Source organism: Oryzias melastigma, linkage group LG10 (assembly GCF_002922805.2).
Source record: "Oryzias melastigma strain HK-1 linkage group LG10, ASM292280v2, whole genome shotgun sequence".
Lineage (NCBI taxonomy): Eukaryota > Metazoa > Chordata > Actinopteri > Beloniformes > Adrianichthyidae > Oryzias > Oryzias melastigma.
In genome coordinates this window covers 7,118,853-7,133,029 of record NC_050521.1, presented here as the reverse complement: position 1 = coordinate 7,133,029, position 14,177 = coordinate 7,118,853, and the positions used below count along the sequence as shown (strand labels likewise).

Below are 14,177 nucleotides of genomic sequence, written 5' to 3'. Positions count from 1 at the left end.
CACTTTTTTTTACCTCATGAACACATTAAATTCCAGCTGAATTTTGTAGTTAATTAAAGTCAATTAAGTTCTGATAAAACAGATTGATTTTTTTTTCATTCTTTTTGCAAAATTGTTTAATTTTATGTATCATAGTTTTGCAGCAACAGTTCAACCTGTGATATATTTTAAATAAATATTGCAAAATGTATATAAAATGTATATAAATTGAAATACATAAAATACACATTAATGTATATAAATACTACCGTATTTTCCGGACTGTAAGTCGCGTTTTTTTTCATAGATTGAATGTCCCTGCGACTTATACTCCAGTGCGACTTATATACGAATTTTTAATGATGAGATATGGACCGTAAGTCTAGAGTGCCCTCTTATGGTGATCTATGCAATTACTTTATTTACTTTAGTTATTCAGACGTGACACAGAGGACTAAGAATTTAACGGATTTAGTGATATGGAGTAAGATTGCATGCAATTAATTACAGTAAAGATACAAAGTTGATGAGTTCTTGAGGCTATAGTTAAATAAAACTGTTATGTTATATAAATGCTACACCTTTTCGTTTTTTTTCATGATGCTAATATGTGAATATGTGTTGACACATATTCAGCCTGTTTTCTATTCACTTATTAATGTTAAAACGTACCTTCAAGGATGATGTAATATCGTTTTTTTCAACCAGTTTGTAAAATAAATTACTTGAAAAAAATGCGACTTATACTCCAGTGCGACTTATGTATGTTTTTTTTCTTCTTCATTATGCATTTTTTGGCCCCTGCGACTTATACTCCGGTGCGACTTATAGTCCGAAAAATAAATATAGTTGGTAAATATAGTTGATTAATACAATATAAATAATATTAAATAAATATAAAAAAAATAATAATAGCTTATTTCAGACTCAAGACAGCCAGGAACTTTCATTTAGCTTTTATTATTTTCCTAAAAGTTTGGTTTTATTTTGTATTCATTTATGTATTTTTTCTCCAGAACTATCAATTCTGTTCTGCATTAAGTCATAAACTGATCCTATCATTTCCTGCAGAGTTTTTTAATTACAAATTCAGTTGGGCCTGGTTGTCAAACCACCAAGTGTTGCTGATTCAGACTTGATAAATGGTAAAGCTTTAACCCCCCCCCCCCAACATTTTAATGTTTTTCTACCAGAAAATATAGAGTAAAAACGATAACTGACCTGTGTATTTTGAAACATCTGTTGAAAACAGTTTACTGAAAAAAGTCTAACAAAAGCAAAAGAAAAAATAATGGCATTTGTTTCTAGAGTTTGAAAATGGTTTCCTGATAACAGTCATTTCTGGGAAATTATAACAACTCAATATGTATTTTTCTCATAAACCACTTATTTGTTACCAAAGTACATTAACTTAATGGTCATGTATTACAAAGTACTTAACCCTTTAACTGCCTGACCAAGACACAATCAATATATTTTTTTCCTCCGCGTATTGCCTTCGGGGGGTAATAGGCCTACATGTAATATTTTTATTAGTATATTTTCTAAATGTGCTCTACCGTTTAGCTGAGTTGGCAGACAATGGGTTTAAAAAAAAGAGCAAAGCAAATCTGTTAAATTATCTTTCCTCTTGAAATAAAAAATCTTAATGAGTACATAACACATAATAGGTACATTTCAAAGTGCCTCAAATAGTTTAAAAATAGATCTGTTTTCATTTTTCTAAATTCCCAAAGCATTCCCAGTACATGTCACTGAAGAAATGATTAGAAGATATCCATAAACCACAAAATGTTCTACCAGCAACTTGAATAGTGCTCTGGAATAAATAATTTGTTTAAACCACAGGTAGTGTGTGACACTCAGAGCTGAAACACATTGTTAGTCTACATTTATTTATTTTTACAAAAGATAGTTTCCACTAATGCTTTTTTAAGGCTGGTGAGATTTCCCTGCAATCCTGATGCACTGTTCAAGAATGCTGCCAGAGAGAGAAAAACCAAGTGGTTTTTTTTTTTCTTTTTATTAATTTTGCTTGATTATCATGTTAAAAGGCTAGATGAGCTAAGCAAAACAATTCTTTCTTTTCTAACATTGGGGAAATTATGTTCACAGACATGAATTCATAACTTCTCAGGCCTGTTTGCCTCTGCTGCATTCTCATATATAAGGGCAAATGACTGCCACCTCCTGCTGAAATGTGTGCCATTGACTGTATAATACAACTGGACTGAGTGCCTCCTCTCCCTTGTGTTTCAAACAGGAAGTACCCACTGGTTCAAATAAACCAAAACCCCATAGACTTTTATAAAGAAATAAACAGCTATTAGTCATTCTATTAGTCAGATTAACTATTCTTGCTCTGATACCTTTTAGAAAACATGTGCTTGCTAATTCTTATTTCTTTTGATTGTTATTTTATTACTAATTTATTATTTTTATTTTTTATTGTCAGTTATTCACGGTATAAACTGGTCAATAAGATGTGGTCTCACAGCCAATGTTTTAAACGCTTGATTGACATTTTTCGTAGCAAGTGGAAGGAGTGTGGACTTCCAACAAGCTCACTCTTGATTGGCGAGAGTGGTAACCATAGAAACATAGACTCTGACCAATCATTATTTACAGACATCATCTGACGACTGAATGGACTTTATTTGGGTTGAGTTGGAAGTAAATCACTAACTCCAGTTCTGCTCATAAAGTTAATGATCTGTTCCCGAAGACGTCTTTATTGTGGGGGACTTAATCAAGATGCTTTGACTGAAAAAGAAAAAAAAGCAGCACTCAGCCAGTGCTTAAGTTGGTTCTGAAAAGCTTCAGTTTCATTTGGAACACTTTGATTTGTTCAATGACTTTGATGACAATTAGGTTTCTGCCTCGAAATCCCATATTTGTTTCATTTAAGTGTTCCAACATGATGTTCAAAAAGAAGATGGCAGCTGTAAAGTTGATAAAAATGACATTCAAGTGTGTCTGAGCTCCCTTCTGCTTGCTTGTTACTTCTGAAAACGCTCATGTCTCTGAACTCAAAGAAACACTTTTTGTTTTGGTGCAAACCCAATGTTGGTGTTCAGCAGACATTTCTGACAGCAGCATGTGAAACAGACGGTGCTGAGCAAAATGTATTATGACCATCATTCATTCCTGGGTTGTCTAGTCTTGCACACAACACCTCTTGATGCACAATGCAGTGCACGATCATCATCACCTGAGGTCCAACGGTGGACTAAACCCCTAACTTTGTATGTTATGAAGCCCCATCTGTCACAAACTTTTTTACCATTGTCACTGAAAATGTATTTTTGGAACAATAACTTTTCTAGTTTTGTGGTCTGCTAATGACAAAAATGTGAAAAGCTTTCTCTCAAGACGCGCAGTCAAAAAAAAAAAAAAGAAATACACATATAAGTGTGCATTATCAGTAATGGCTGTTGATTTGTTCACTGCTATAGACATTTTATCATCTCTCTTCAAATTTTCTTACAAATTCTCCAAGACATCACTATCAGGAGTCTGAATCCTATAGAAGTGTTTGAAATAAAACAGTTATTGTCTTTGTTTTTCGGCCATCTGCAGTCATACTTCCTTCACAATGGCAAGGCTAGCTTTAATTGTGTCAGAGTCTGCCACATTTTTTTATATTTTTTGCTGAGATCTAGGAAGCTTGAATTGAAGCTGCTGTAGCTCTTTAAAGCTGTCAACGACCACACTGTTGCAGTCCAGCTTCTGGCGTTGTTGGATGCAATTAAAGTCTGCAACTTTGCAGCTTTCTCCTGGAATCATTCTGGGGAGTTCTTGTTGACTCTTGTGGAAAATGGGGCCATTGGGCTCCCCCCTCCTCTTTCCAAAGTGAAGGCTTTTTAATAATTGAAGGTCCAGATCAAATCATGGAAGTCTTTTCGATTCCGCAACCACTTCTTCACAGAGAATGTCACTTTTTGAGGAGTCTAAGTCACATAGGTTTTAGCATAAGAAAAGGGTATGCCCCAAATTACCATGCTAACTTGGGGGGTGCTAAAATATCAATATTGCGATGTATCGCGATATTTTGTCTTGCATTGTTTCTCGATGATTTCTCACCAAGTATCAATCTTTTATTTTTGTTTGAAGAGGCTGTAAACATTATACTCTTCATCCGTTGGTGAGACGTTTCTTTGGAGGTAGATAGGGGGCGCGCTTTGCAAGATTAGCTGTTGTGAGCAATTCATTCCAATTCAATTTTACTTATAAAGCGAAAAAAATCACGAAGAAAATTTGCCTCATTGGGCTTCAAAGAGCACCAATGTGCCTGGCAGCTACTTGAATTATTTAATTTTTGTTTTGCTGTTTACAACAATTTTGCACGACATAGTGGCACTGCTCTTCATGTTTACTATTGTTATCACTGAATTTTACAAATAATTCCAATTCATTTGGTGTCAATGCTTGTCGAAGACATAATATTACTGGTTTGCACAAGTTGTTTATTATGATTATGATTGTGTTCAAGCTAAAAAATAAATATGGATATATTTTACCAAAAAATGTGTGTTCTATATAATGTGAGTTATTAGAGATAGTTTTAACTAATTATTGCAGTATTGCGATATCATCGATATCATGAGCCATGTATCCTAATGTATCGTGAGGTACCCTATGATTCCAAGCCCTAATGGTAATCAAACGCACTCTCAAGCCGCCTTAACTCCCATAACAACAACGTCAGCCGGCACATCAAAAAAATGACGACTTGAGAACACCCAAAAAGTGACGCGGAGGGGGCTCTAACCATACGTCCATATATGATGAGTTTGGAGTAAGAATGTGTAGGGTCACCAGACTAAAATCGGTCCATCCTCTAGGTCCCTCCCTGGTGTGTGTGCTAATCCTTGTCTTAACTGCAGATCAAGGAAAAATTTGCCTTATACTCAAGAAGTAAAATAGATCAGGACGTTTTGTTTCTGCTATAATAAAACAAAAATTGTGCATTTTATTTAAAGATGTCCAACTGCTTGTAGAGGAGTAGAGTTTTGTCACATAAACAAACAGACCACGTAAAAAACTGCAATGATTCATGCAGCTGAAGAAGAATCCTCAATTACTTACATCACTGTTAAGCTACGTACTCACCAGGCAGAAAACTCAAGGATTCCAATAGCAACTGTATGGGATTTTAGATTTATATGTCAATGGGCTCACTGATGTTGTTCAAGCTAGGAAATATCAAATTGAAATTCTGTCTTACTCTACGCTCAATCTTGCAAATCATAGACATCTTTCACAGCTCTATTAAAATAAATGAAGAGAAAAATGCAATTATTTCCTCCTCCATGATCAATTTTCAAATGGTTGACACTTTCATGAATTAAAGAGGACACCATCCATACCTCACTACTAAATATCTAATTGGTCAGAGTTCTACATGGTTTGACTTTCAACGCAGATTCAATGGATTTATCAGCAGACTCTGAAAATGGTCTTAAACATGTGTGCAGTTATGCATGAACACGAGGCTTTTGAATGTGGAAGTCCACAACGTACATATGTGCACCTTTACGTAGACTTTTAATTGGAAGTGGTTGCATAAACGCACATTGCCAAGGGCCAAATAGGGCTTTAACACATGCACACCTTTTTATTTTAACTCAAAACTGAGTTATGCTGTATATCAGGTCAAGGTTAACGCTTCAAATGATTAACTTGCTCTTAAATTGGATAATAAAAATTGAGTTTTTGAGGTCCTTGGATCTTTTTCTTTTAACGAGATTCAATCCCATATTTAATGATTTAAAGAAAACAAAATAAATTACCTAAAAGCTTTTCCTGTCTATGGAATCTTTTTTATATGATATATTCCACTGCATCCAATGCATGCTCTAATCAACATCTTATTGGTTACAGAAGGAAGATATTATGTACAGCCAGATGGGATTCAGGTCAATTTTGTCCCACATGTTGGTAACGGTAAATATGAAAAAAAATAAAATAAAAAAAAACAAACAAAAAAAAAACAACAACACGTAACGCAAGATTAAAAAAATAAAATAAAATAATTTTCAGGTTGAGTGGAATCTCAGGGCAAATACAAGTTGTTCCACAAAGGTGTTTATAATGCAAAAGACATTTTCCCAAAAATCTCAAAAGTAAAGAGTTTTCCTAATCCTAATTATGAAATTTAAACATAAAAAAGTAACCTTTTTGAACGATGATCGTAGAATACAAAACCAAAAAAAGTAACCATTTGTGGTCTAAAATGCAGGTTTTTGCTTATAATTTCATCTACTGGAATATGGTATAATGCTATAGCATGATTGCCAACTAGTGGCCAAACTGAAATTCTCTCCAGAAGAAGCAGAACAATTATTGGAGTTTCTCTGTTTGAGAATCCATGTAACACTGTATGGTATTAACAATCTCATTATTTCATAAATACATTTTACAGTATGTGAACTGTATCAGTTATATAAGAATATCTTCAAAGCATATATAGTTCTTAATGTATTTCTAAACAAATGTGTCTAAATATGTAAACCGTGTAAACTCAAAATTGAATTGAATATAAATTAATTGAGTGGATCAAAAGAATAGAAAACAATTGAATCGATCCAGATTCTGATGAATCTCATCAAATTAATTCTGGAAATTATTGGCGATACCCCATCCTTATTAGAGGCATTTTTATTTTTTTGTTATAAGTCTCTATTATGCAAAGTGTCTCAATTGACAGAATACTTTTAAACATATGTGAAAATTAGGTTTGTGTTTTGTAAGGAAATCCCAGGTTGGAGTGTGAGATTTCATTGTGGCTTGAACAGATTAAGGTTAGAGGTAAGAAGGAGTTCCTTTTACTTAAGTAATAGAAAGAAATCTGACAGTGAGATCTGGTAAATTGAAATGCCATCCATCTCCCTACCGCTTATATAAAGCTGAGTCTTAGTAGAGATGCCCTGACCTCACTTTAACTTCTTCCATTCTGCTGGTGGAAGCCCAAGGCACTTCCAGGTCAGCTGAAAGACATAATCCCTGCACCATGCCCTGGGTCTTCCCTGGGGCCTTCTTTCAGTGGGTCACAATATGACCTCTATTGATGTGGAGGAGCAGCTGCTCTACTCTGAGTCCCTCCTGTGAGACCAAACTCTTCACTCTATCCCCATGGGACGGCCCAGCCACCCTGAGGAGGAAACTCATATTAGCTGCTTGTATCCAGGATCTAATACTTTCACTCACGACCCATAACTCATGACTGTAGGTGAGGGTAGGAACGTAGGCTGACCAGTAAATAGAGATCGTTGCTTTTTGCCTCAGCTCCTTCTTCCGTTCAATGGACCAATACTGTAACCGCTTTTCTGCAACCATTGTCGCCATCCTTCCCGCACTTTAAAACTAGACCTTAAGGTACTAAGTCCCCTTCAAGCCACTAAACACTCAACTGTAAACCTGTTCTGTGCTGTGCACATTCAAAGTCCTGGTTCAATGATGCCAACAGATCAGCATCATCAACCAAAGCAAATGAAGTCCTCCAACCAGACCTAACAGAACAGGTGACAAAGGCGAAGTCCACTACGCATTGAGAACAATTTGACCTCATTGCCAGTATTATAAACCCAACTCCCTCCCTGGCTGTACAGAATGGACTGGAGTAGGGGGGCATGAACCCCATTTTCATAGAGTTTCTCCCACATACAAGGGACAAGAGAAAACACTTACTCCACAGGACATGAATGCTTTGTAGATTTGGACAAAGTCTCTGAGTTTGTATGTGTACTTTATGTAGAAGTTTCCATGAACACTCAAGAAGTCTACGTAAAGCCTTACTACCTGGACAGAGGTTGCAAGTTCTTTGGTTGTCAGAACGTGTAGAAGTTCGTGGACAGGAACAGCAGCTTTTTAAGGGAAGCACAAACATGTTTTGCAGTTCCCTCGTGACTGGTGTGACCAACCACCTTATGGGACCTTATGATAGTAGAACGTATGATTGTCAGTGCTTTTGTTATGTGTGTTATTGTTGTCTTCAAAATTAACTTTAATTTCTATTTTATCTGTTTATTTGGGACAGTGCACATGAAATTCATCCAGTGGCTATCTTTTATGTTTCACTCTGACAGATGTTAAGAATAATATAAAAGACATAACAGCACAGATCATATTCCGAGGAGTGGCATATTAAAATTCAACCGAATGTTGAGGACAACCCCCAACTCCTCGTTCTCGTACAGTCTCAGCGTTCACCCTCATCTCAGGTGCCTTTCTCCGCCCCCTCCAGCAGCAGCTTAGTCTCGCCGACGATGCAGGCGAGGCGCTGGGTTATCTCAAACACACCTACTGTCTTCAATCTGTGACATCAGCATGTGAGGAGCTGCTTGTTTTTGTGGGTATGAGGGCTGGTACTGAGAGTGTAGGTTTTTACAGGATTACTGAAAAATGCTTGAACGGATCAAAGTACTGCTTTGGGGTTCTTTATAGTGAAGAATGAACAGTGTAATACACTTGAAAGCTCAAAAAGTTGTTTTATCTTTATTTTATGACCCCTTTAAGATTGGAGATGTCGCCATTGACACCTAAATAGCACACACTCAACCTTAACTCATGAACTGTTTATGCTATTAATTAGATGACTTTTATGTGGAGAAAAGCACCTTTTCATATCAACTTTTAACCGATATGCAACCTATTACTGACATAAAGTAATGAATGACATCGCAAAGACACTTTTTCTCTGTGTCAGCTGATTTTCAAAAATGAATCACTTCATTACTGAAGCTTTTCTATGCCTCAGAATCTGCTGGAATTACGTTAATTCCATAACAGTTAAAGAGCTACCATAGTTAAAAGAATGTCAATACGGGACTTAAAGCTCTTAATTTAAAGGCTTAAGGTGTAGAGCTAATCTAACAGGTCATCACCAAAATGAAAACTGCTCTTTTGTTCTCTGATGTTTCTCCTAAAGGACATTTTCTTCTCTCCAGTGCTCTTTCCTAAGCAGTGTTATTAGCAACAGGTGATCACACCAAACTGAAATGGTTCTGTGTGAGTAGACCTAAAAACAAGTCACAGTTGAATGTCTCTTTTCTTCCTGATTTACTAGAAAAAAGTAAAAGAAATTGTTCATGATCCAATTGTTAAATGTTATTGAGTGCAAAAAACACAAAACAAACTGTCAGACATTTTTTTACCTAATTAAAAAAATAAAAATAAACATTTATGGTCAACAACATATAACATTTATGTTGTATTCCTTCTGCAGTTGGATGAGTTAAAATGTAATTAACTGCATATAGGAAAAGGACCTTAGGCATTTCACTTATCAAACAAAGCATACTTTTTTCATGAATAGATTAGACTTAAATTGATCTTTTCACATGTAAGAGCTCCAGTCAAGTAAGAAAAAAAAATGTAGATTTAAACATCCTTATGTAATCATGTGCAACAACTTCACATACTTTACAGGGATAAGAAAAAAAGGTGTGTGATTTTCTCAAGTTGTATTTCCCATTTATGTTTCCAGAAGTGAACCATTAGAGTAACTGATCAGCTAATCCACCAGTGATTAATGTGTCAGAGAGGTGAGGACTTCACTGAGCTGCAAAAGGCATCGATTACCTGCGTGGTTGATCGGTTGAACCTGTTGGCACATAGAGACGCGCTTATTGGAAATGTCAAATCAAGCGCCGCATTTGCATTCGAGACGCGCAGCGTCTGTTTCAGCATCTGCTCAGGCGGCACAGACACGCATGCTCTCCCACGGGGGGGATTTCAGCCTTGAGTTTCAGCTGACCGTCTGGCCTTCTTGGACGTTGGCATTGGTTGAAACTTTTGTTTTTTGTCAACATTTGGAAGAGATTTAGTACACTGGTGGGCTTTGAGTCCAGCCTTGGTAGTGCATGACATCAAGAACATGCTGACATGTGCAGTGGGGGAAAAATAGTCAGATTCTGCAAGTCGTCCCACTAAAAAAAGGTGAGTTTGGTCTGTGATGTTCATCCTCTGTACACCTTAACTGTAAGTGATAGAACATAAAAAAGATTCCAGGTGATCACATTGTAGGACTTTTTTTAAGAATTGATTTGCATAATGGAGCAGAAAATAAGTATTTATGAATTATGTCCCTCAAAGACCCTCTACTTTTTTTTGTATTAAACTGTAAATAAAAATGAAAAGATGAACAACTTTACAAAGTTTCACTTAAGAAATGTATTGTCATGGATAGGGCTGTGGATCATTGCCCAGGTGGCGATCCGATTTGATTCACGAATCAAGCTCAACGATTCACAAATTGAACCATGATTCTTACTTTTTTTAGTGTTTGTTGCTATATGTATGTTTTTTAGGGGACATATGAAAATGTCAAATATTTGTATTAAATTACCATCATACCTTTATTCAGAACAGGAGATGAGAATGAACAAAATTGATAAAAACACAAAGATTTAGAAGGAAAAAAATGGTGTTTGTTACTTTAAACAAAGTTTTTTTAATCAACCGTCTGGTCAGGTTCAGCATTAACATAGAGTAAAAAATCCTGTTATTTTTGATTGTTTAACAAGAAATTCTAAACATTCTAAACAAATTTCGATATAAAAGTCGTTTTTTTTTCCGCGACAGAATCAGCAGATTCCCGTTGATTACATCCGTCCATCAGCTGCGTTTCTCCACTTCAGAATCCGCTGGAGTTAAAACTCCAGGAAATCCCATCTGATGTGGCTGAGTTTAGCAGATGATTAGTAGGTAAAACTCTATTTAATAAACAACCACGCACCTCAAAATTTGGACAGATTTTTAGACACACACAGCAAAATTTGAACAGAAATGAATACACTTTTTTCATGATATTCAAATTTTTTGGAATACTTCCGTATATGTTTTTTGTGTCTACAATAAGAGCAAACCCCCGATCTAGGTCTCCACCCACAGCTTACAGCAAAAACAAGATCAAACAGTTCTTTAAAATTCTGATTTACTGTTTACATCAGGGATTTATTTTACCATGATTTTTCTAAAAGCTGTCGTTGCTGGTGATTTATAACTTTTATGGTTTTGGCATGATGTTTTTTTTTTCTTTTTTTCTTTTAACGCATGCTGTCTACTTCAGTATATTTCAACTATCATTCTCTATGTTGGTAGTTGTAAGCAATGCTTCCTCATGTATCAATGCATTCTTGATTTCATTTAACATGTGCGTTTTATTGTTGTTGGTGGATGTCACACTTTTTCTAACGGTTGTGGAGAGAGCTTTATAATTGCATTCTAAAAAGTTTTAGTTTTTTAAGTTACCATGGCAGCAACAATTTCCGCTTATATAAAGATGTTTTATTAGAACTGAGAGTCAGGGAAATAAGATTATTAAATTCATAGTACTAGTAACCTCTTACAAACGTATCGATATATATGTGTATGTATATGATAAATATATTTATATATTTTATTTTTCTTTTGGCCATGCACCTAACAACCCGTTTTTTATGTTTTTATTTACATAAATGAATTATTTTTATTTATATAGCACATAAGGGTGCCAAAGTGCTTCACACTAAAAAGAGAGTTAAAAATAAAATTTAGCAAATTAAATAAAAACATAAATTCAACAGCATGAATTTACAAAGGCTAGTAAAGCATATAAAAGGAATATAAAATAATATAAATTTAATATAGTTTCTAGAAATTGTCAATCTTATAGATGAAACATTTATACTTGTGCACCACTATGTACATTTTAGTTCACCTTCTCCTTCAGGCCTTACCTTTGTTCTTTTCTATAAAAATGTGTTTTACTTCAAAAATGCAGTTTTTTAAGTTTCTGTAAAACCTTTACAAAGATGAGACATCAGTGCACTGAAACATTTATGAAAGAAATGTTGCAACAATCGACTGTCTGGTTCTGGAGATGTTCTGCCAACCTTTTTCCAAGTGTTCTGAAATTAGACTTTCTAAAAGATCGCTTTTGGAAGGAGTTCTTTATTTTAATAGAGGACATTAGAAATTGCAAGGACAAAAACATATTTTTTTTTCACTGTGGACCAAATAAAGAAGAAACAAAATAGATTTCTCCACATTGTTTTTTTCTTTCACTTTAGAATTTGCACTTTAGCTCAAAGTATATGTACAGCTCGACTTAAATGATGGACCTGCAGGTTTCATGTCAATGCCCAGCACATCCTGTAACTTTGATATTGCCTGCAGAAATGGGTACAAAAAAGAATCTTTTTGTAGTGAATAAAAATAGATGTTTTGTTATTTTTTTTCTTTCTTACTCGTTGATGAAAAGTCTATAAAAATAGAGACATTTTAAATTTGTTGTGCTAGAGCATTTCAATTCTTAATGTTTGTGTCAGGGACAGGAGGTGAAGGACTCAATGTGCAGGAAACCAGACTTGGTGATAGAAACTTAAATTTTCAAAAACTCATCCATGGAGGATCAAAAAGTGACAAAACAGAACAAAGCCAACGCATTCTCATTACCAAGTTGTCACAGATTGATCCATGGTTAAGGACCCACCGCGTCAAAAATTGACGTTTTGGGTGTCCCTAACTTGTTGTTTTTTGACGTCCTTTGAAAAGAGATTTTTAATCTCAATATGAATTAAATTAGGGTTAAAGACAGCAAAAAAGAACCTGGTGCCAAACATGGATCAGTACCGAATGGGAATCGGTACCAGACGCAGTAGACGCTGTACCAGACGTGGACCAGGGTAAGTTTGGGGTACTGGTTGGTCGTGTGCCGAGATTTTGTCCACGTCTGGTACTGCGTCCCACAAAACGACCGGACCCCTGATTTAATTGTAACAGCCAGCACGTCAAAAAACGAGGAGTAAGGGACACCCAAAATGTCAAAAAGTGACATGGAGGGGTCCTTTATCATGTGTCAATATGTGACATCCCCGGAATGAAAATGTGCTGACAAAACAGATGACCTGAAAACCAGACACTTAAATACACTGAGGGTAATTGACAGAAATGAAAACGGCTGTGGATGACGACCCTGACATGACCCTGGAGTGACCAAGACCAAGAACAGAAAGACCAAACCGAAGCACAGAATCCTCACAGTTTGTGTCTTTATTTGTGCTCTGATTTAGGTCCGCTCCAGGTTGCCCTCGCCGGCACAGACTGTTTGGTGGCCGGAGACTCTTGCTCGAGTGATGAGACCTGCAGTCCACGTCTGCGTACCTTACGTCAGTGCGTGGCTGGAAATGGGAGCATGAAGCTTGGCCCCGGTGCCAGAAGCCAGTGTGCCAATGCCGTGTCGGCACTTCTGTCCAGCCCACTGCGAGGGTGCCAGTGCAAACGAGGGATGAAGAAGGAGAAAAACTGTCTGAGCATCTACTGGAGCTTGCATCAGTCTGTCATCCATGGTCTGTGGTCTTACCATTTATTTACACATTTACAAATAAAGCACTACACAAGTGGATGACTAAAACGTTTATCTGTTGATGATCTATTCCTAACGCATCGCTCTTGAAGGTTCTGACCCTGATAACTTCTTTAGTATTCAACTGTGGGGACAAAGACCCTTCATACTGTATGAATGTGGAAACATACTTTACAAAACAGTGTTTCATTTTTACTAACTTTGCATGTTCTCAGGTCTTAACTTGGTGGAGAGTTATCCCTACGAGACGGTGCAGAGGGAACACGACTATGTTCGCTTGGCCTCCATAACAGCAGGCAAGATGTCTTCTTTTATTCCCCTTTTCAATAATAGAAACACAAGAGTTTACATTTTTTTCAAAGGAAGTGAAACCATTAGATCAAACACTGTCACTCATCAGTAATGCTACCCAACAGACTGAAATGTAGCTTTATGAACAATGCCAGTGAAGAAGAATCCTACTGGAGAATAAAAGACTGTAACTTAGTGGACAAACTGTTTCATGACCACTAGGAGCCTAAAATACCAAAACAGATGAGAACATGCCAAAAAGTGGCACAGCACTAATTTTTTAAGGGGTTGTATCACATCGTTTAGTTTACTTATATAAACTTAGACTGCTTGGTTCATGTGGAATTTTTTTTCTCTATTATTCATCTTCTAAATGAGGCTGTGTGCTGGTGCAGTGGTTAGCACTCTGGCCTCACAGCTCCTTCAAATCAGCTGGGACTGTTCTGTGTGGAGTTTGCATGTTTTCCCGTAGATGTGTGGGTTTTTGAACCTTCCACGTAGGGCTGGGCGATATGACGATAAAAAACCGTGTACGATATCCAAAGCTGACGATAGGTCA

General features: G+C 36.3%; 1 protein-coding gene across 1 annotated transcript in view; it reads left to right on the top strand.

The window, feature by feature from the left end:
* gfra4b (GDNF family receptor alpha 4b) overlaps positions 1-14,177 on the top strand; it is a 72,654-nt gene that overhangs the window by 41,609 nt on the left and 16,868 nt on the right. Inside the window, exons 2-3 of the mRNA XM_024284211.2 lie at positions 13,035-13,310; positions 13,543-13,623. Coding sequence (XP_024139979.1) covers positions 13,035-13,310; positions 13,543-13,623 — 357 coding nt within the window. The remainder of the gene's footprint in view (positions 1-13,034; positions 13,311-13,542; positions 13,624-14,177) is intronic.